This window comes from Leptidea sinapis, chromosome 17, assembly GCF_905404315.1.
Source record: "Leptidea sinapis chromosome 17, ilLepSina1.1, whole genome shotgun sequence".
NCBI classification, from domain to species: domain Eukaryota; kingdom Metazoa; phylum Arthropoda; class Insecta; order Lepidoptera; family Pieridae; genus Leptidea; species Leptidea sinapis.
In genome coordinates this window covers 4,263,905-4,285,743 of record NC_066281.1, presented here as the reverse complement: position 1 = coordinate 4,285,743, position 21,839 = coordinate 4,263,905, and the positions used below count along the sequence as shown (strand labels likewise).

Below are 21,839 nucleotides of genomic sequence, written 5' to 3'. Positions count from 1 at the left end.
CATAGTCTTTTCTTTCCCCGTTAATTTTGTCTCAATTATCTGAATCTGGTCTCTTTAAGAAATTTAAGATTCTACTTTTTCGGTGTATTTTATCAATGTTAAGCCTTCTTTAGATTTCATCTGAACAATAGGAAAAATTATGTAATGTCATTTCTATGGGTATTATTGCCTCAGTGGTTATAGTGTATACTATGGATAATAAAGATTCAAGGTGTTAAAATAATTTAAAAGAAAGATTTGATTTTAAGAACACGGTGTAATAATTTAAACATACCCAAAAGAAATTATTTTCTGTCTAACCACATCATCTGCAGTACATAGTAGGACTCATATCCTTTTTAGGTACCTACCTCGGTTTACTAATAATCGGTTTCAATACTTAATTAGTATTACTAATAATGATTTAACATTCAACCAGGTGTCAAATAATTTTTTTGCCCAATATGGGATGGTAATTGCTCACAGTTTTCCAAAAAATAAATATTTTTGTTATTTATGTGGAATGATCAGTTTAAATGGTCGAGATGAGATATCCTGTTTACACTTACCTAGACGATTCACTGCGAAGAGTGGTTAAAGTTAAAGATGTTAGAAAATACCTGCTGAACTTGGGTTTTATCATGATTGATAAAACTTCTTAACCTCAAGTATCAATTGTAGGCTTAAACTGACATACACGATAAATGATAACATTAGCAATGCATTTCATGCGCTCTGATAATTTGTAGAGAATGCCTGCCATATTACCACAAGTTTAGTTTGGAATAGAGATTCGCAACTTTGATACACATTTGAGTGACTATTTCTATAGCTCCTTTAACTGATATCTTCCTAAATCATAGCCTGGTATTTCAATATATGAGAACACAAAAACTACCACTCTCAGCTCCGTTGATAGCCAGCCCCTATATTCAAATTCTTCAAAAAAGGGTAAAAAATCACTTATTGAAAGTCAATAAATACCACCTATTCAAAAAGGTATGCCTCAGACCTGAGAAGAACAGGCGCAACAAATGCAACGGGCTTTTTTTATCAAAATATGGTTACATTACAACACATATTTTGTAAATGTTCACGTGTATTTGAAGTGTTTGTTCGAAATAAAGATATACTTACTTACTTACAATGTCAAATCGTACAATAACATTTATTATTTAATAGCCTGTGGGTTGTCACTCTATTCCCAATCAGTGGTATCATTAAGACAATCTATGTCATAGTATGTTTTACTACACAAACGATTTTTAACAATTCTTTTGAATTTCGTAATACAATTTTGTTTTGAACATTTATATGGGAAAAAAGACTAACTCAACTAAGCCGAGTAGGCAATTTAATTTTATGTTTGTTCATGGTGTTAAAATTATGGCTATGACAGTTTCTAGCAAATTCACTCAAGTGCCTATATACATAACATTATCAAGAATATTATATTGAGATTCAATATTTTTATGTTTTTAATTTTTTCTCTCAATGATTCTTTCCTTTACTTTATACTTTACACCGATTTGCCTTATAAAACAAAAAAAAAATATTTGTAAAACATGTTTACATTTCAAACAGACCGCCATTTTGTTCTTATTTGTAAGGTATTAAATTTTTAGTAAAGGGTTTATTTATTAATTAATATCGAATAACAAGCTTATTACAAAGTCAGAGACATTGCTTCTCACAACATCAATGTGTATTAACTATATAATTATAATATAGAAAGAGAAAAGGCGGCTTTGGATATTTTTCTCCTCAGGATCGTTGGAAAGGTTGATGAGAAAAGCTTAAAACAATTCAGGTTCAAACATTTTCCATAGAGTATATTGTAAATAAGGTTTCACACAAGGTATGAGCTGGTCCTCATTAGAATATAATATTAGGGAAATAGTCATGGCTAATAAACACCTAATTGGATTGATCTTATCAGTGGTAGTTCTATATTGCATCCTTAGGTACACAACTGAATTGGGCCGGCAACCCGGAGAAAACCACTCTTCTACTTTAAACCAACGTGAATAGTGGCTTTGTCTGAGTTTCATTCCGTCGGTTTTCCTCCATCTCCTATCCTGAAGAATCCGTTCATGATCATCCAAAGTTAGGACGCCCGCGTTAACAGTGCAAGAGGCTCTAACTACCCACTTATTTGCCGTGAAATTTTTCTCTCCACTTCCACCTGGAGACGGCGAAATCAGCCCTGGTCTTTTTGACCGAGACACAGATATCCCGATTGGATAATACATAATATTACCTGCCGGGGTACGAGTATCAACTGGAGCACTTCTTTGTACTACGGACAGCTGTGTACGTTTATTCCGTATCTGCTCTCGACGCCAGTGTGTCCTTGAGGGGCAAGTTTCCGTCCTTTCTCTGGCTCACCATCCTTGAATCTATGCTCGTATTATAGATTGCGTTGCAGTAACACAGAGACTTGACGGCTCCTTGCGCACTTTTAAATGGCAACATATTGCTTGATGGATCCAATTGTCACCGCAAAGATCATGATTCTGGGCGATATGAACACCCACCAACTCCTGGCCTCACGGACTGCCGATTATTTGGGAAGATCATTTCGCTTTAAATATGGTCTAACACAATGTCTTTTACCTATTCTGTGGTCTTAGTCATGTCAGTGATGCGAATCCCCGTTATGCGTTATACGTTAGCCTTCTGATGACCTCTCTCTTTCTGTTGCCGTTGTGGTACTGCAAGATATGAATCTCTTTATTTCGATATTTTAGGTGCCTTTCGATGGCAGGTGGAATAAGCATGGTGTGACCGTTTCTTCAAAATGGCGTTTCGCCGAAAGCAAAAATGCTATCAGGCTTGGATTAATGCAATAGTATATACAAGCGAATTAAAAAAAAACTACAATCATGCCACCAGGTCCCTAAAAAGAGTTATGACTGAGGAGAACTACTGAAAATGCGATTCCATTAATAGGAAAGATTCAGACCCTACACTTCGTCTCGTGCCCACAAATTGCACACTCATAGAAATTGCTTTCACACCTTGATGAACATTCTACTATATATTTGTTGTATAATTTTTTTGGCATATAATATTCTGATAATGGGTATGCTGATCTTATGATCCTTTCCAAAAATAATCTGAGCTGTTTTGGTGGTTTTGCCTAAGGTATATAATAAAGAACTTTACGTAAATAATAATCGTTTCAAATCCTTTTTGGACCTATTCTGTTGAACCATTAATCATGCCAATTTACGTTTAAATATTCGCTTCTTATAAAAGTCGTCCTTAAAACAATATCTTTCATCTAGAAAATTAAATTTTTTACCATTTAAAAATACTTGCGATCGCAAGCTGATCTTCAAAGAGCTTTCGTCTATTTTATTGTAATAAATGTTTTTGCGAGTTTTTGGTAAATTAAGTTTGTTTTGAGATAATGGCTTGATGAAAGTGAGTGCTTTATCGTGAAATAGAGTCTTTCAAGATTATCTTATCCCTGGCAAACGATATAAATAAGGCGAATATGATAATAAAAAACAGTTGCTGTATCACTATGAGGTAAGATTACAAATCCGACATAGTTCTTTACATTTCTTATCTGACTAGGAAGAAAATATAAAATAATTCAATCTAAGACTAAGTTAATAAGGTTCTCAAATATATTTTGGTAAGAGGGTGAGATTTAAATAAAACTACTTGAAGAAACTGATGTTTTTTTAACTTTTTTTTTAAATATTTTATTTCAGGGCCTTAGCGTTCCTGTTACCGTTTTTGTTTTTAACAATTCATGCAACGCAGAGGGAACTGGAATGGTGGGAGACTACGATATTCTACCAAATCTATCCAAGATCATTTATGGATAGTGATGGTGATGGAATTGGTGACTTGAAAGGTATGGATCTAGTAAAATATTACTTTTATATATTAAAAAATGAATTTAATAATTAGTTAAATAGACTAAATCAAAAATATTTGCCTGCTTATAATCGGCAGTAGCTGCACATTGTAAAGTAATATTATTGAAGAAATATTTTACTACTTTTAAAGGAAGTTTACTTTTATTTTAAATTAGAAGTATTGGCAAGGTAGCAGGGGTTTTCTATATATAAATTGCCTTATCTAACAATCAACTTAAATAACAATAATATTTTTACGTATAATCAGCCGATTTTTGCAGTGTAGTATAATTACTACGGAATTTATGTTCATTGTTTTATTTGTCAGGCATAACTTCAAAATTGGAATACTTGAAAGAACTAGGTGTTGGTGCGACATGGCTATCCCCAATGTTCCAATCGCCGATGTATGATTTTGGCTATGATATTTCGGATTTCTACGCAGTTCACGATGAGTATGGGACTATGGAAGATTTCGAAGAAATGTTGACTAAAGCTAAAGAATTGGGTAAGAGTGTACAGATAGGAAGTCAATGTTTAAAAGAATCCTAAAATACACTTGTATTAATAATACGTTTATTGTTGCTCACAATATAGTATTGACAGAAATAGCGGTCAAATGTGAATATAATCATTTACCTAATGAAATATTATAAAAATACGAAAATAATTAAGAATAATTCTATTTTAGATATAAAAATTGTTCTCGATTTTGTACCTAACCATAGCAGTAATGAGAGTGTATGGTTTGATGAAGCATTGAGAGGTCATGAGAAATATTTTGATTACTTTGTATGGGAAGATCCAGTTGAAGATGAAAATGGCATACTGCACCCACCCAACAATTGGGTAAGTATGAATTAAACATAGAATACTTAGAATTAATATCACTAATGACGATGACTTTTAAATAATTATTTTTCACACATCCCGGATGCCCGTCTATCATTCACTAGGAGCACACATCCCTTATTTTCATTAAAAAAAAAACCGTATTTACCCGTACCTAGTTCGTCTGCGGCAGTGTGACAGCGTATAGGGTATCATTGGCAAACATTCCAATGATAATCTCTTAGTACTGGAAACATGTTAGTTTATAATAAATTAACATGTTTTTATGTTACAAATTTTACTATTTATTATTTGTTTAAATTGTGTAGTATGTGTGTTATTTTACTACTAATTATATTAATATTCCAGAACAGTGTTTTCCGCAAAAGCGCTTGGGAATACAGAGAGGAAGTCGGTAAATATTACTTACATCAATTCGTTATTGGACAACCTGATCTAAACTACCGCAATCCAGAAGTAGTTGAGGAAATGAAAAATGTGATTCGGTTCTGGCTGGATAAAGGAGTGGCTGGTTTTAGAGTAGACGCTATTGCTCACCTTTTTGAGATAGATAAAGAATTGTACAATGGGAAATATCCTGATGAACCTATTTCTGGGCAAGCTCTTGATGATCCAGAAAGCTATGATTACCTGAATCATATTTACACTAAGGACCAAGAAGAAACATTTGATATGGTTTACCAATGGAGAGAGGTATTCGATGAATTTAAAGAAAAAGATGGCCTATCAAGGGTTATGATGACTGAAGCGTATTCATCACCTATTGTGACTATGAAATATTTCGGCAATGAAAATAGTGAAGGGGCTCAAATGCCATTTAACTTTGTTCTCATATCGGATGTCAATGGTGATTCAACAGCTGGGGAAATAAAGTACGCACTTGATAAATTTCTTGCATTTAAACCAATTGATAAGTTAGCCAATTGGGTGGTAAGTATAAAATAATAATATTATTGTGAATAAATTAAGGTATCAAATGAAGAATTAATAACATAATGTTGAATTTAGGCAGGCAACCACGATAACAGTAGAGTAGCATCGAGATTCAGTCCGAAATTGGTCGACGGTGTAAATATGATTGTTCTACTATTGCCTGGAATTGCTGTTACATATATGGTAAGTAATTAAACAAAAATTTAACACTATCATGTTATTGTGTGTTATTATGAATATAATAAAAATTTTGTCGATATCTGATATGAAGGAAAATATTTGCATACATTGTCTCAAGCATGACTATTATCTAATTAATACAACAAAAGTTTAAAAGCGTAATATGTCATCATGATGTTAGTAAAGCTTCACACTTTAACATGTTGCTAAGTAAAAATACTTAGATTACATAATATTATTTCATGCCATTATGCTATTTATATGTAGGGAGAGGAAATTGGAATGGTCGATGGATACATAAGCTGGGAAGATACTGTAGATCCCAGTGGATGTAACACAGATGACCCGATCAATTACTGGATGTCATCGAGAGATCCCGAACGAACACCGTTTCAGTGGAGTGGTGAAAAGAACGCTGGTAAATATCAGTTTCAGCAATTTAAAATAATCATTGCCCATCTTTTATTAAAGTCTAATAAAAATATGCAAAACAAAATCTATGCATATATTTTGCATGAAATACATGTGTGTTACTGTCGGAAATGCAAGTAGAGCCGAAGATAAAAACGGATTAGTAAATTTTTAAGCAGATTGCGCACGCCAAGGTGTGTATAATTCGATGCATATAATATCAACAACAACAAACGAAGCAACACAGAGAATAGTTGCTAACAATATAATTCTAAAAAGTTCCATCAAAACGTGCCAGTAAAGGAGAATCTTATTTTGTTTATAAAACTTTTGTCGTATTTATCACATCCTACAAATTATAACTCCATTAAATGTATCATTTATTATTTGTTGTAACAAGATAAACCTATCTTGTAAAAAAAATTAAGAGAGTAAAAAGTATCTCTGAATTTTATTTTGTGTAATGTTCTTCAACTGCTGCATTTTGTAAAATTGTGAACCCATTGTAATATTTTTCATGAAAATTTCTTGTATTTCTTGTTTTCATTTGTTACTTTTATTAAGTTGGTATTTCTTTATTTTAAATGAAAATTAGATTTGTTTTGTCTAAATTGTTCCAATTTTAGGATTCACAACTGGGGACAAAACCTGGCTTCCTCTTGCTGATGGATATGAGACTCTTAATGTAGCAGTTCAAAGTTCAATAGAAAGATCACATTTGAATATCTACAAAACATTAGCGAAGTTACGAACGGAATCGACATTTAGATATGGACGATATGAGTCCGTTGCATTTAACTCAGATGTATTTGCTTTTAGAAGGTACGTAAATCCCTGGAGAAGAATAAATTGCATGAAAACGAAGAATATTTTCTTGTTCAGAAATTTAAAAATGATTTTGCTCGTATCTCCGTTACATAAATCATGTATTATTGCACCTGGATATCGTTCAAGATATATTATCCCATGTAGATCGAAAGAGATAAAAATCATAAAAATAGGTATTTCTTGCTGAATATTTAAATAAAATCGCAGATAAAATAAAAATCATTTAGAACACAGAATGTCGAAAAATCTGTTTTTCAAAATGCATATTAAATTAATATTATCTCCTTGTATTGTTAATAACATCTCAATATAACTAACAATTTTAATTCGAGGGATATGAAACCAAAGAGTTTAAACGGAATTCTATTTCTAACTTTGTTAGTCCGTCTGTCTGTTGGCGTTTTTACAACAAGATTTTGTATTTACTATTGCCACTTTCAAAACAAATAATAAAAGCAATAATATAGGGTTGTCTTGTACAAAATCTATCATGTTTAAGCCCGACGAGCATGTGGCCGGTGTACCAAAATCCAGATGTCAACAACATTTTTATAACAAACAACACGAAAATTAAATACTACATCAAACGTAAAATATTACATAAAGACAATTATTAATTAACTAATTATACGGTAGAGCAATCGATTTTGAATCGAAATATTAATTACAATCACTTATATCGATTTAAATAAATGTCGACACACGTGATCTTATCACAACAACTTAATCCGTCATAACACGATATTTGTAAACACTCCAGATGTCAGATTATAATGACATGTCAGGTACAGACAGCTAAGTGCTCGCCGTATGTACGATTCGGTTGAATTACTCAACACCACTTACAATATGTAAGTAGTTATCACTGAGGTCATTGCTACACAAAACAGTTACTACAAGCTTATTGTTGAATAGCCATTGTCGATCAGTTTTTATATGTTGTTCATTTAACAATGCAGCAGCTGTTTTATAGTTTCGCGTTTAATGTTGCAAATCAGTTTAGTAAACGATGAACAGAATATATTATATTATAAATTCGAAGCGATATGAGCTTAAGTGTTAGTTATGTTTTTATTGGCTTACCAGTAGGAGGCTCCTTTACACAGGATGTCGGCTAGATTATGGGTACCACAACGTCGCCTATTTCTGCAGGGAAGCAGTAATGTGTAAGCATTATTGTGTTTCGATCTGAAGGGCGCCGCGATTGTGAAATTACTGGGCAAATGAGACTTAACATTGTATGTCTCAAGAAGACGAGCGCAATGGTATTGCCACTCAGAATTTTTGGGGTTTTTCAAGAATCCTGAGTGGTTAAAGTTTCATTACTGTTATGATTGATGGTGATGTGATGATGCATACATACGGTATGGTATGGACGCTCTCTCACCAACAACCTACACAACACCCGATTGATGAATGTCTCAAGCTGTAGACAGTCGAAAGAAGCGATGCCTGCACTGTCGCTCAAACTGACACGTAGAATTATCAGCCTCAACAGACATAACATCCGTATAATTTATATTAAAATAATAAAAGAAAAACAGGACTGTGTTGAACTACAAAGCGATTTAATTGAGTTAGGAAACTATTGTTCCGCTAATGACTTATACCTCAATGTTGACAAATGCTGTATGATAACATTATCGAGGAAAAAAATGCCAATTTAACCCCTTAAAAGGGTGTCAGAAATAAAAGACCTTGGGGTAACGCTAGATTCGGCTCTCTTATTTGAAAATCATATAGACAATATGACAGCAAAAGCTTACAAAATGCTTGGTTTTTATATTCAGACAGGGAATTGACTTCAAAAATATTCATACTTTTAATCTTTTATATAATGCTTATGTCAGACCATATTTAAACTTGGAACCCACGTTATACAAAATATATAGATGCTATAGAAAGTGTACAAAATAAATTTATTAAAAGATTAAATTATAAGTTTCAAAATTGTAATACTCCTCAATTTAACTACCTATCTTTATACAACAGCGTAGAGAATACAGAGATCAAGTTTTCCTTTTCAAAATATTACATGACTTAATTGATTCCAATCGTATTTTAAGTAACATTAAACTTAACTGTCCAAAACATTATACACGTTCTATAGATACATTCTTTATCCCTGTTCGTAGAACAAATTATACTAGCAATTGTTTTATTATAAGAGCATGCAACACTTATAATAATAATTATAGTCACTTAGACATTTTTCATAGCAGCTATCCAACTTTTACTAAAAAAATTAAAGAATATCTTAAACATTCTTAAAATATGTCCAACCGATAAATTTGATAAATTTTGTTTCATTTGTATTTTTGTGTCCTTTTTTCGCCTTATGTTTAATTGTATATAAAATCGTTATATTTTGTATTATATTCACTCCTACTTTGTTTATATGTAAGTGGTAACTTTATTGGCTTGTGTAATATAAATTATGTGTTACAATGTGTATATAACTTAAGCTGTTTGTTTTCCAATAAATAAATAAATAATGGTGGGCACCCTAACCGGTCACACATCATTAATACTCGGTCGCTCCAGGAAGTCTGCGAACACCCCAGGAATGTTCTGATCTTCTGAATGGAGCTGGGCTGGTTGGAGTAACTGGCCAATAGGTACTGTACGCAAAATGGACCCATACTAGTGGTTTAATTGCGGAAACCAGAGCCCCTATACCATATACCGTATGCAGAGAAGTTGTAAACCAGCTCCATTATTTATTGGATACAGAACAGAAATATCACAATTTAAAGTAATTAAGTAATAAAAGTTATTATTGGGATAAAAAATATTTTACAATAAAGGACACAAAAAAGAAATTGGAATGAGATTATAATATAAAATATTTTTAATTGTTAGCTATACAATTTTATGAAGTCTTTCTGCTCTCATCAACAACAAACAATACATTTATAAACACAGTGATTGTAATTCCTAATGAACTATTGGTTACAGATGGCATGAAGGTGAAGTATACATTGTTGTGGTAAACTTCAGGGAACAAGCGCATCAAATTGATTTAACTTATTTTGAGAACGTTGTCGGGCATTTAGAAGTCATTGTTACAAGCGTGCAGTCACCGAAAAATGTTGGGTACGTGCTGTTCTGTATATCCATGTATATTGTTATTTATGAATCCTTAACGATGACCGCCTCGAATCATCTACGATCATGTCATATCCGATCGGCTTGATTCTTTGGCGTTGTGTAGAGATGTAGGTTCTCCGTTCTTCCGAATTTATCACGGGCAGTGTTCAGAGGTGCTGTTCGGGTTGAATTCCTGCGGCTGAATTCCACAACCGGATATTACGTCAGAATGCTAAATAGCACCCGCCCGTTGACGTTTGGCTTTCCACAACCGCGCGTTGTGCAAGTAATTTCTTGCCTCGCACAGCCTCTTTGTGGAGTCAATTACCAACCGGTGTTTTCCTTAACCGGTACGTCTTAGGAACCTTCAAGAAAAGATCATTCTTCCACCTAAAAGACTATGCATAATTTGACACTTGTTGTTGTGGATGTCCATGGGCGGTTGTCTCACGACTCCCCACCCCGTGAGCCTCTTGCCAGTTTGCCCCCTTATATACAAAAAACTACTTTACGAGTTTTATGATTTGGGTAATTAGTAATAGTAAGTTATCATTGTCACGCTTACTCTTTAACACCAATTATTGAAGTTCAAGATCGCTGCCAATTTAAGATGAACTGATGATGATTCGCACTTTTTGAAACTGGTGTTAGAAGTAGGTAGTGACCTTGTCAATCCAAAACACCGCTAAAGATTGTTTGGAGATTTGTTGTAAGTGGAAGAAAGTTAAAAAACTCACTATTGAATGGATCAAAGATAAAGACACTGACGCTGAAGATAGTTGATAATTTTAGTATTGTGGAGTTTTGGCATTGCTGAAATTTTGTGACGATAGTACGATAAATATAATGTATATATGTTGATTAACACTGATAAATAAGTCAAATGAAAAGATAGTATATTGTTTGATTAGCGCGAGTGTTACACATTGAAATAAACTTTTTAAAGGATTAAAGTACGCGTGATTGTAACTATGTGTAAGTGTAACATTAGATTTGCGTTAAAGTTAAATTTTTATTATTATTTACCTTAAGGTAACGAAACGTCGGGTTAACTGAAAAACAGAGCACGCTTTCACGGGAACTACGATTGAATTGTACACGCAGCTGCGCGCTTTAAATCCTTTAAAAAGTTTATTAACTAAATATAACAATATTAACGAAAGAATAAGTCTCAAACTTTGTGACTTCAGACGTAAAACTTAAGAAAAAGGTGATCAAAACATCAAATGATTTATTGTGCCACAAGATTATCTTGAAATAGTTCTTTATACTATAATAAATATACTTATTACACAGTAATTATACTTAGTATATAGTGGTCATATATTATAAAAATATTATTATTTTGCAGGGATATTCTGGAGGCAAACTCCGTGAGTATGGTGGAGAGTGAATCGCTAGTATTGAGACTGGTTCAGTGAAAACAATCCAATTTAAAATAAATTATCATAGAAAACTGGAATTGTATTATTTTTCTAAAATCATCACACTCCTTTTAATATGCTTTATATAAACATCGCCTTATATATGTCCGTATGTTTATTTTACGTAACAGAATAATAAAATATGATTTTCACCCACTTGAAGTAGTTTACACACATATCGAGAACCGATCATTCAAAGAGGATATATATACTAAGTAATACCTTGTGTGTCTTCAAAACAAAAAAGAAACGCTTAAAATAGAAAATTGTTTTAAAATATGGAGAGTTTCATCTATAGCGACATAAAGTCCATTAAATGGGTTAATATAATTTATTTATTAATTTAAGGAAAACTTACAGCTAATGGTATTTTATAATATGTATTACTGAATATAAAATAAACAGCTAATTAACGAATTTTCCTACTTAGAAGGAGAGAAAAAGATCAATACAGTAAATCGCAGTACACACAGTAAGATACAAATTAATTAAACACATTAACAGAACAAATAGAAGAAGTAGTACAATATAAGCCAAGTGAAATAATTTTATTTTAACAGGAAGAACTCCTCCGCACAGACATATTTTAAAACATCTAACTATAGTTAAAATAAAAATTATCAGTGAATATAATTGTGTGTTGAAATCTTTAAACATGATTTTCATCCATTTTAAAACGTGGGTTTGAAGTGAAACTTTGCACACTTGTGCAGTGTGCCTGTTCCATTATTCTTACCAGGATCTTAAGTATTTGCAGTTTTTTATATTCAAACACGTTGGTGTCTTTGTGCCAAAGCCGAAAGCGTGTGATTGCGCACAAACATGCGACCACCATAAAGGGAATTATTATTTGCTACGAAATTATCATTAAATTTAAAGTCTTACAAATCAAAAATAAATTATAGTTAAAAATGCTTTCACAGAAAAAAATTTTCATTAAGTTTAAATTGGCAATAGTGTGATAAGAAAAAGATGTATTTTATTTTATTGTTATAAAGCGTAGGTTGCATTTAAAAATATTTTCAAAAACACTCTACTTTTAACATTATGTCAATAAAATAATCATAGCAATTGCTATATTACATAAAAGCGTTTTGTTAAACAGACTATTCCTAATTGTAAACATATTAAAAGTTATTCATGAGTTTAATTTTGCATGTGATAATATTTGGATTGAAATTTGAAATTCATCCTCATATTAATCCATTGAGCCAAGCGTAATGTAATGCTTAACTTGGATTAAGTCTTATAGACTTTATATTATCATTTATGTCACCACAATGTCCTTGCATGTTGTCTGAGATATCAAAGTAGAAGATATAGATTTCTAAGCATTCATAGATGTCTTTACAATAAGGGCTAAATACAATTTCGCAGTATTTATGGTACCGTTTTGTAGGGCAATGGAGAGCGCTATGCTCGGAGGTTCCCTGCGAGATCGAATCAGAAATGAAGAGACCTGTAAGAGAACCAAAGTCACCGACATAGTCCGTATGATGGCGAAACAGAAGTGGCAGAAGAGTAGTAAACTCAAATGGCGACCACATACTGAAAGAGGCATTGTTGGCAGGATTCCCACAAGATGGACCAATGATCTGGTCAAAATCGCCAGAATAGATTGGATGATAAGATACATAATAGCTTTAAGGGTAAATGTATACACTTTTATATTAAAGTCCCAGCCACTGTTCAGGCATTATCTATAAAAAAAATTGAATGATTTATTAAAAATTCGCTCTGTCGTCCTACTACTCCACAGCTGAATATCTAAGGGGATGGACAGCCTGGGTGTGTATAATGTGGAATAACAGAGCTCATTTGTGTTCTCAATGCGTCATTTGTTTCCTAGCAGTAGTATTATTAGAAATGATATAAAGACAATTTCCATGGAATCAATTTTGAGAAATAATAAAATAAGTAATAACATTATTGATTTTGTGAAATATGCTCCCTTTTGTCATAATGAAATTGTTTTACAGCAGGCAGAACTGTCAATAAATTCTCTCATAGAAAATATATCTAAACAAAACAAATATTGGAAATAAAAATTCGTTCATTAGTTTAGGAATTCTCTGGAAACAATCATCAGGATACTGCATAAATATATATTAAAACTTTTACTACGTTGCTCCCAGTTTGCCATTGATAAAAGATTTTGAGGCAATTATTTCTGTGCAGATTTTATCTATTTAAAAACATAAGATAAGAATTTCTCATTAACCATAAACAGATTAAAAAAGGTAGCTCCGAATTAAATTCAAACATCGAGATTATAAATACATTATTATCATAATGTAATACATGATACATTGTTTATTTTGTACGACACAGCCAAGCCTCGCCTTAACTCAACTCAAGTAGCCTCTCGTCAGAATTCCGTTTAATAAATTATTCATCATCAAAATATGATTCATTAAAACCGATTTAATTTCGTGAAACTTCTTATTTGATTTCATTCGAAGATTTGCTATTGAATTGTTTTCGAGTCAAATTTAGACCTATGATATAACTGATGAAGTTTAATTAAAACTTAAAGATTTAAAGTGGAATAAATATTAACTTGAACTTATTTGCTGTTATTCTGTAATGTTTTTTATAAAACTTTTACCAGTGGGAGGCTCCTTTGCACTGGATGCCGGCTAGATTATGCGTACCACAACGGTGTCTTTTTCTGCCGTGAAGCAGTAATTTGAGTAAGTTTCGGTCTGAAGGGCGCCGTAGCTAGTGAAATTACGTGGTAACGATCGCAGTTGTAGTGCCACTCAGAATTTTTGGGTTTTTCAATAATCCTGAGCGGCACTGCATTGTAATGGGCGTTTCAATTACCATCAGCTGAACGTCCTGCTCGTCTCTTCCTTTATTTTCATTAAAAAAATATAAGAGTGGGCAGTGTTACTCTTTCATTACTTTATATAAGAGAGGGCGAAGGGGTACGATGCGACGCGATTGGGAGTGGTGAGGAAATCGCCCATGGACATCGGCAGCACCAGGTGTCCAGAGATGCGTCGCTGGCCTTTAAGATGTGAGTATGCTCTTTTCTTGAAAGTCCCTAAGTCGTATCAGTTCGGGAAAACAGCAGACAGTAACTGATTCCAAAGTGTCTGTGCTAGGCAAGAAATTTCTTGTAGAATGCCAAACGTCAACGTGATGAGGTTGGTATTAAGCATTCTTATTTTATTCAATGTGTTTTCTTATTTTTGCACCAATCTGAGTTAAATACTCTTGTGATATTAAAATGTAGTAAGGTTGTAAAGAGAACTGAAATGCTGCGCTACACAAAATCTATCATTGTGATAAGAATTAGGCGCCACGTGGACAGATGTACTATAAGTTCTCAAATGTGTCAAGAGTTTCTCGCCGCCTCCGCAGTCCCGCCGCGTCCACGATTCATGCAATTAGATTTAAATATGGGCTTCAAATTAATAAAATATTAATCGTGAGTACCCGTCATTATAACTATACAATGTTAAAGTTCCGCGATGATAAAAGTTAAGAAAGAAAACCAATTGACGATACGAAATAGGTATCTACAAAAAAGGGCATACACTTACCTAAAAAGCTGGCAACGCTCCTGTGTTTCCTCTGGCATTATAATATCGGCCGCGTTGACCAAGAAAATAAAATTTCATTTGTGTATGACCTTAGATAATTTTATACGTCTAGATAGAGCCTCTTGCTGCTAGACAACCGATGAAAACAGGCCAGGTTTATTACTGTATTGTGCGTGACAATCTACGTCTTACACTCGCGATTTGTATGTCACTTTGTGTTAGTGTGCGTGCATTGCTCAAAATAAAGGTTAACAGTCAACCTCAATTTTTTTCGACGTTTAATGATATGTATGAAGAAGAATATAATTCTATCATCATTCAGAGTTGCTAAGTACTTCATAATAAGTTACTTAACGTCCACAATAGCTTCATCCACAAACTAAAACTTAAGTGAAGTTCTATTGGGAACAGTAAGGCGATTCAATGCTTATATTATAATATGGAAATTGTTCAAACAAGTAACACCTGTTTCATAAAATACAATAGTCCTTTGTAGCTTGAGGCTTTGTAAATAGAGCAATTGTTCGGTAAATGCTAAGTAATGTTCAGAAGAAACAGTGTTCTTCATTTAGTTAAGTTGACCTTCAAAAGCTTTTGTTATTGGTCATTGACTTTGTGTTTTTGCTATGAAGTATAAATTACCTTAAGACTTTAATTTTTTTAGCTTTTTTTCTTAGCTTTATAAGTAATTTAGAGGAACTGAAGTGGACGATATGGACCAGTGGCAGGCTCGTTTGCACAGGATGCCGGCTAGATTATGGGTACCACAACGGAGCCTATTTCTACCGTGAAGCAGTAATATCAAAACTTTATCGTGTTTTGGTCTGAAGGACGCCGTAGCTAGGTGACGAGTGCAAATGTAGTGCCGCTCAAAATTTTTGGGTTTCCATGAATCCTAAGCGGCACTGCATTGTAATGGGCAGAGCGTATCAATTACCATCAGATGAACGTCCAGCTCGTCTTGTCTCTTATTTTCATGACATTAAAAATTTTCATAAAAACAAATATGGAAGATCGCCGGAATGGTGGAGGTCTTTTGATGGAGGGCTTGTCCAGCAGTGGACATTTTCTGGCTGATTTAAAGTAGTTTTCGCTGTATAACCGAAAGAAAAAACCAGCTCTTCATATATTATATACGAGGGCTGTACTAAAAGTATCGGGAATCAAGGAAGTGACACAACATTACTATTTAAAAATGTATTTATTGCTCTTCGATGTATTCTCCCCGAAATTTGACACATTTTATCAAACGATGAAACCAATCATTGAAGCAACCATTCCATTCGGAAGTTGGGGTCTCCAAAATGGCTGTTTTGTAGGCGTCCACAGCTTCTTCAGGTGATGAAATTCTCTATCCACGCAATTTATTCTATATTTTAGGGAAAGTATAGAAATCATTAGGGCTTAGGTCGGGGCTGTACGGCGGATGGTCTAATAATTCTATGTTTTCTTGCTCTCTCTCTTTTCTAACTCTTTTGTTCTGTGCGCGGTGTGAGAACTCGCATTTTCGTGATGGAGGATGCTGCGGCGGTTGCAGTTCTCTTTACGGAGTTCAGAAACGACCTGTGGCAAACAAATGCTAGCATAGCATTCTGCATTAACCGTTCTTTGTCCATCAAGAGGAATAGTCGCAACATTTAATGACATCAAAAAGAATTCTAAAGGAATCAATTTTGAGAAAATAAATGCCTTTTATGCCTTTTTATGCCTTTCATGGCCGATTTTGGAGACGAACGTGGCCACTATTTTTTTTGCATCACTCCGTGACCGAATAATTTTTGTTGGCCTTAACTCATTTTCGAACACCCAAACTCGCGACTGGTTTTTTGTTTAGGGTTCGTACGCGTATATCCAGGATTCGTCACCTGATACGATGTTGTATACAGCATTTGAGGATCCTGCGTGAAATCTTTCGAGAGTTCTGATGCACCAAGTAACCCGAGCCGCTTTTTTCTCTTCACAGAGTAAATGCGGTATCCATCGGGAAAACAACTTTTTTACACCAAATTGTTCATGCAAGATTATTTGTATTTGACTCATGCCAATGTCTAAAAATGCCTGAATTTCGCGGTATGTCACATGTCGATCTTCCTCAATCAGCTTACGCACAGCATCAACGTTTTCTTTGGTGACTGCAGTTTTTCGACGACCTTGACGGGGATCATCACTGAGCTTGACACGTCCACGTTGAAATTCAGCAAACCAGCGATAAATTGTGGTTTTGGATGGGGCTTCATCATCAAATGCAGAAATCATCCGGTCAACACACTGTTTTTGTGTTAAACCACTTCGAAAGTCATAATAAATCATCGCTCTAGAATTTTCTCGAGTCAATTCCATTTTCTCAACGACTAAACAAGTTTGAAAAGACCTTGTGACAAGACCAAGAATCTTTTTTTAAATAAATAAATGGTATTCAATTTTTAAAACCAAGGAGTTTTCAATTAGAAAGATTTTAATATGACAGGAACAGTGGAAATATTCCATTTCCGATACTTTTAGTGCAGCCCTCGTATACCTACTCTTGAAAGGTTAAGAACTTTCGATATAAGTAAGAATAACCAAAATTAAACCACGCGTTTGGTCTAAACAAAGTACACCAAACCAAATTAAAATTACTGGATATTGTATATATTGTGTTTTACTATTTTGTTTCTTTTTTTTTTCAATTGTCACTAATATGATCAAAACCAACCAGATACAAATAGTATAGTCAAAGACATTTTATTACTAGTTTAGCTATAGGTAAATACTTAATATCATTTTTATAGACTAATAAAACACATAACACACGTTTTTAGTTACACGCTTAAGTTCTTCTCTTTTAAACCGAGTTCAAAAAAGGAGGAAGGTTTTTTAACAGTCCGTAAGTCAACATCGTTATATTTCGTTTGGAAGGCTATGTACTGATTAATAGGACGGATTTGATGATGGAACTTTTGTGTTTATTATTTTTGGACCATAGTTTATAATCTTTAGTTAGTTGTTTTAGTTTAGTTTTTGACTTTCAATAAATGATAATATGATAAATATAATGGCGACCACGTACCGGACGCTGCAGTGTTGGTAGGCCCCCAACAAGAAGGACCGACGATTTGGTCAAGAATACATTGGATAAGGGCAGCGCAGGACCGATCGTCGTGGAGATCTTTGGAAGAGGCCTTTGTCCAGCAGTGGATGTCTTCCGGCTGATGATGAAGTGGTTCTATATTCTATTTTTAATAAAAATATTTGTATTATAATGCAAAACACAGGGGTTGAACCTTCTCATAAAAAGGTTTTTAGCTCTATCGAGATCTGGTCTGATTTGGAATCCTTGCGTCCTCTATACGACGCTACGAGACAAGGAGACGTGATATACTCGAAAATTGTTTTCAAATGCTCTCACTCGAATGGCATTTACGGCGAAGGGTTTGGTAATTTAAACGCTCTTAAAATATCTTGAAATATCTGTATTTTACAGTTTCCACTAATGATTATTATTATATTTAATACATTAAAGGCAGTGTTACCCCTTAGAATTCACAATATGTAATGCCCATTCGAACTTAGCGCTCTGACTTATATAGGGCACGACCGTCTACCGTGATGATGCTACCAACTGTTAGTTGGCATTGCTGTAGTGCCAACTAACTTACACGAGTCAACTTGACACGATGTTTTCATAATTTCTACAAAAAAAAACTTTAGAACGAATTTACAAAATATTGTTGTATCTCTTCAAATTGTTTTTACATTTATTTATGAACACAATTTGTTTGAAAACAATATAAATTTAGTAAGTAATTTTAACGTGAACTTAGAATTATACGGGACCTGTTGAAAGGATTAATTATGGATAATATTATAAAGTTCATTCCGTATTCAGGGGTTCTTGTTTAGGCAGCGGCTATGGAGGTTCTTAGCGGGGTTCGTGTATATAGGATTAATAAGTTTGCTTAAGGTATTGAAATTGAATGGGTAACATTATAAAATATAATTTCGGTATTAAACAATGTTTATATATAAAACAAAATTTTCGTGTACATTATTTAGAGATCTCTTTAAGACATATACGGATTTCAGTCTTAGTAAGATGATAAAAAAGTGCTTACATTAAGGATGTATTTCGCGGGGATTTTTAGTAGATATTTAGACATTTTATAATAGAGTCCCATGCTCGACCGTTGATTATATCTACAACAATGTTGTTGACACAAAATTGCCATTTACATTTTAGAAAATAAAAGTTTTACAATAATTGTCTACCACGGGGGGTGTTTAAGGGTGAACAACGGTTTATCTCGATTTCCAGGAAAACTACAAGTCCCATGGAAAAAAGTTATATTGCAAAAGTATAGGTAATAAAAAGATCGACAATTTCTATATTTTCAATTTTTTCACATAACATTCAAAAAACCAAGTTTTGGTTTTATATTTTTCTTTTGCAAAAAAAAACATTTTTTCACGAAATTTTATGAAAAAATACCTTTTCATGCCTCAAGTACCTGTTATTTATTTGAATTGAAATATTTATTCTTACACCTTATTATGACTTAAATATACCTGAACCTGAACCCTTTTTTTGAATCGAAAATTCACCCGTTATTTTATCAGTTTTTTTTTCAAATAGTTGGTGTGTTTTCTGTTTGTTGAAATATCTACTTTCCTATAGTATAAAAAAATATACATTAAATTAAAGTAAATTATAGGTAAATTTTCGGAAAATTTAAGCCCATCAAAAGGCATTTCATAGAGAATTCACACCTGTTATTTCGTAGCAGCAAAAATATAGATTACAATTAATCAAATCTATTTATAAATGTCAAAAGGATAATGATTCAGTGTTTTATTATCCTTTTTTTTTTCATTATTATTGATTATTTCTAAATCCATATTTGTTCGCCAATCTATCGCATATCGTAATACAATCGGCCAATTGTAGTAGGGGTGAAGTTGTATCATTAATTTCAACTACTGCTTTCAAGTTAGCTTGGCCGCGTGGTCTAATTCCCTAGATTTAAATTCTGGTTACCGAGAGAGAGAGTAGATTCGAACCCCACACTCCACATGGTTTTTTATCACCTAATGTTTAAATTTTTATAAAGAAGTAGTTTTCTTCCAGTTAATATACAAATAAAATTTTAAAAACAAAATTTTATGAACGATGCGGGACTCGAACCCACGATCTCCGGCGTTCCGTGCCGGTCCTCTAACCAATGAGCCAACCGTTCGAGTAACGTATCGTTATAAACTCTTGTTTACTTTGTTCAACTCTCAGGTAATCAGTTAAAAAAAATATTACATATATTGTTTTAATATTACAAGTAATATGTCATTTTGTGAAACAAAGTTACACTTGCATCGTGTCTTCATAAAACCACACTAGCGATTATTTTAAACATAAATATTGTATTAACTTATACAGCCTTATGATACAGCCTTGACTGGTTTCGTACCTTTAAGTTTAATCTTCTTATTTAAACTTCATGTTTAGGTTTAATCTAAATTAGGATAACGGAGTAACCATGCATAAAATAGCGTTGTTTAATGTTTGTATTATCAAGCTTAACTCGTGATAACTATAATATTATATTAGTTATATACACTTCTTAATTAACATTAGTAACAGGTAAGCCAATAGTTGAGTACCACATTAAAACCACCACCACTATGTTATATAAAACCTACCTAATTCATTATTTTTGTCCTCCAAATTATAGTCTGAAACAAAAAGGTTGTAGTTACTAAAGCTTTTCTGGATGTTGTTTCATAATATTGTAATAATTTGCTAAGGGCAGCACAATCTGTTATTTTAATAATAAAATAATAATAAGTTAATTATACGTAACATACAATGTAAACATTTAAATCTTAATTTTCTTTTTTTTATTTAATTTTTCTTTATAAATGGTAATAAATTAAATTCTGTACGTTGAATATTTAATTTTATTTATGTGCTGTATTTTAACATAAAACGAAGCTAAAAAGTAGCTTGAATTACTTTTATCTATTTGTATGTACGTTTGGGCAAAACGCGAGAAAACCTGAAAAGGTTTTAATTTGGTATTGCCGGTGTTAGCAAGCCAGGCATAACACTGGTGTGTAGGAGAGGTCGAAAGCACCCGACAAGATTCGCTTCACAACCTGTCAAACGTGAACTGCTCAATGTGAAGAATTAATTAACACAATCATTGGGTACTACTACTTTTTATCTGCAATTTTATAATTTATAATGTAATTAGACGGCTTAGTGTTAATGTTATGATATTATCTAATCGGTAAAAATTGCTTTCGTTCTTCGATTATTTTTGTAACTATTTTATTGTATAATTTCAAGAATGCGTGGTTGACAAATTATAGCAACATACCTGTTATATTTAATAGATCTATTTTTATTACTGATTGCTCTCCTGTGGTGTTGTAAGAAAATTTGGGTAGTGGTGATCACTTAACACCAGGTGACCCACCCGTCCGCTCGTTTGTCCTCTTTTTCCATAAATAAAGTAAAGTATTTTTTTAAAATCCCATTTCAATAATGAGTTTTGATATAAGTTTCCATTACAATATTGATTCTGCCATAACCTGAGAATTGAACGAAGCATACAAGATTTTATGACGATACGTCACTCGAACGGTTAGCTCAGTTGGGAGAGCACTCGCACGGAACCCGAGAGGTCGTGGGTTCGAGCCCCGCATCGTTCATATTTTATTTGAATATTGATTCTATCAAATAA

At 33.2% G+C, this 21,839-nt stretch overlaps 2 protein-coding genes across 2 annotated transcripts in view; one reads left to right on the top strand and one right to left on the bottom strand.

Moving 5' to 3' along the window:
* The window catches only part of LOC126969215 (dual specificity calcium/calmodulin-dependent 3',5'-cyclic nucleotide phosphodiesterase 1), a 514,263-nt gene that overhangs the window by 180,949 nt on the left and 311,475 nt on the right, over positions 1-21,839 (bottom strand). The window contains exon 2 of the mRNA XM_050814551.1: positions 20,794-20,826. Coding sequence (XP_050670508.1) covers positions 20,794-20,826 — 33 coding nt within the window. The remainder of the gene's footprint in view (positions 1-20,793; positions 20,827-21,839) is intronic.
* LOC126969222 (maltase A1-like) lies at positions 3,339-11,604 on the top strand. The gene is made up of 10 exons (XM_050814563.1): positions 3,339-3,516; positions 3,705-3,850; positions 4,183-4,362; positions 4,546-4,703; positions 5,055-5,636; positions 5,715-5,822; positions 6,087-6,237; positions 6,857-7,052; positions 10,017-10,154; positions 11,500-11,604. The coding sequence occupies exons 1-10, from the start codon at positions 3,482-3,484 to the stop codon at positions 11,567-11,569; spliced, it is 1,764 nt and encodes a 587-aa protein (XP_050670520.1). The 5' UTR covers positions 3,339-3,481; the 3' UTR covers positions 11,570-11,604.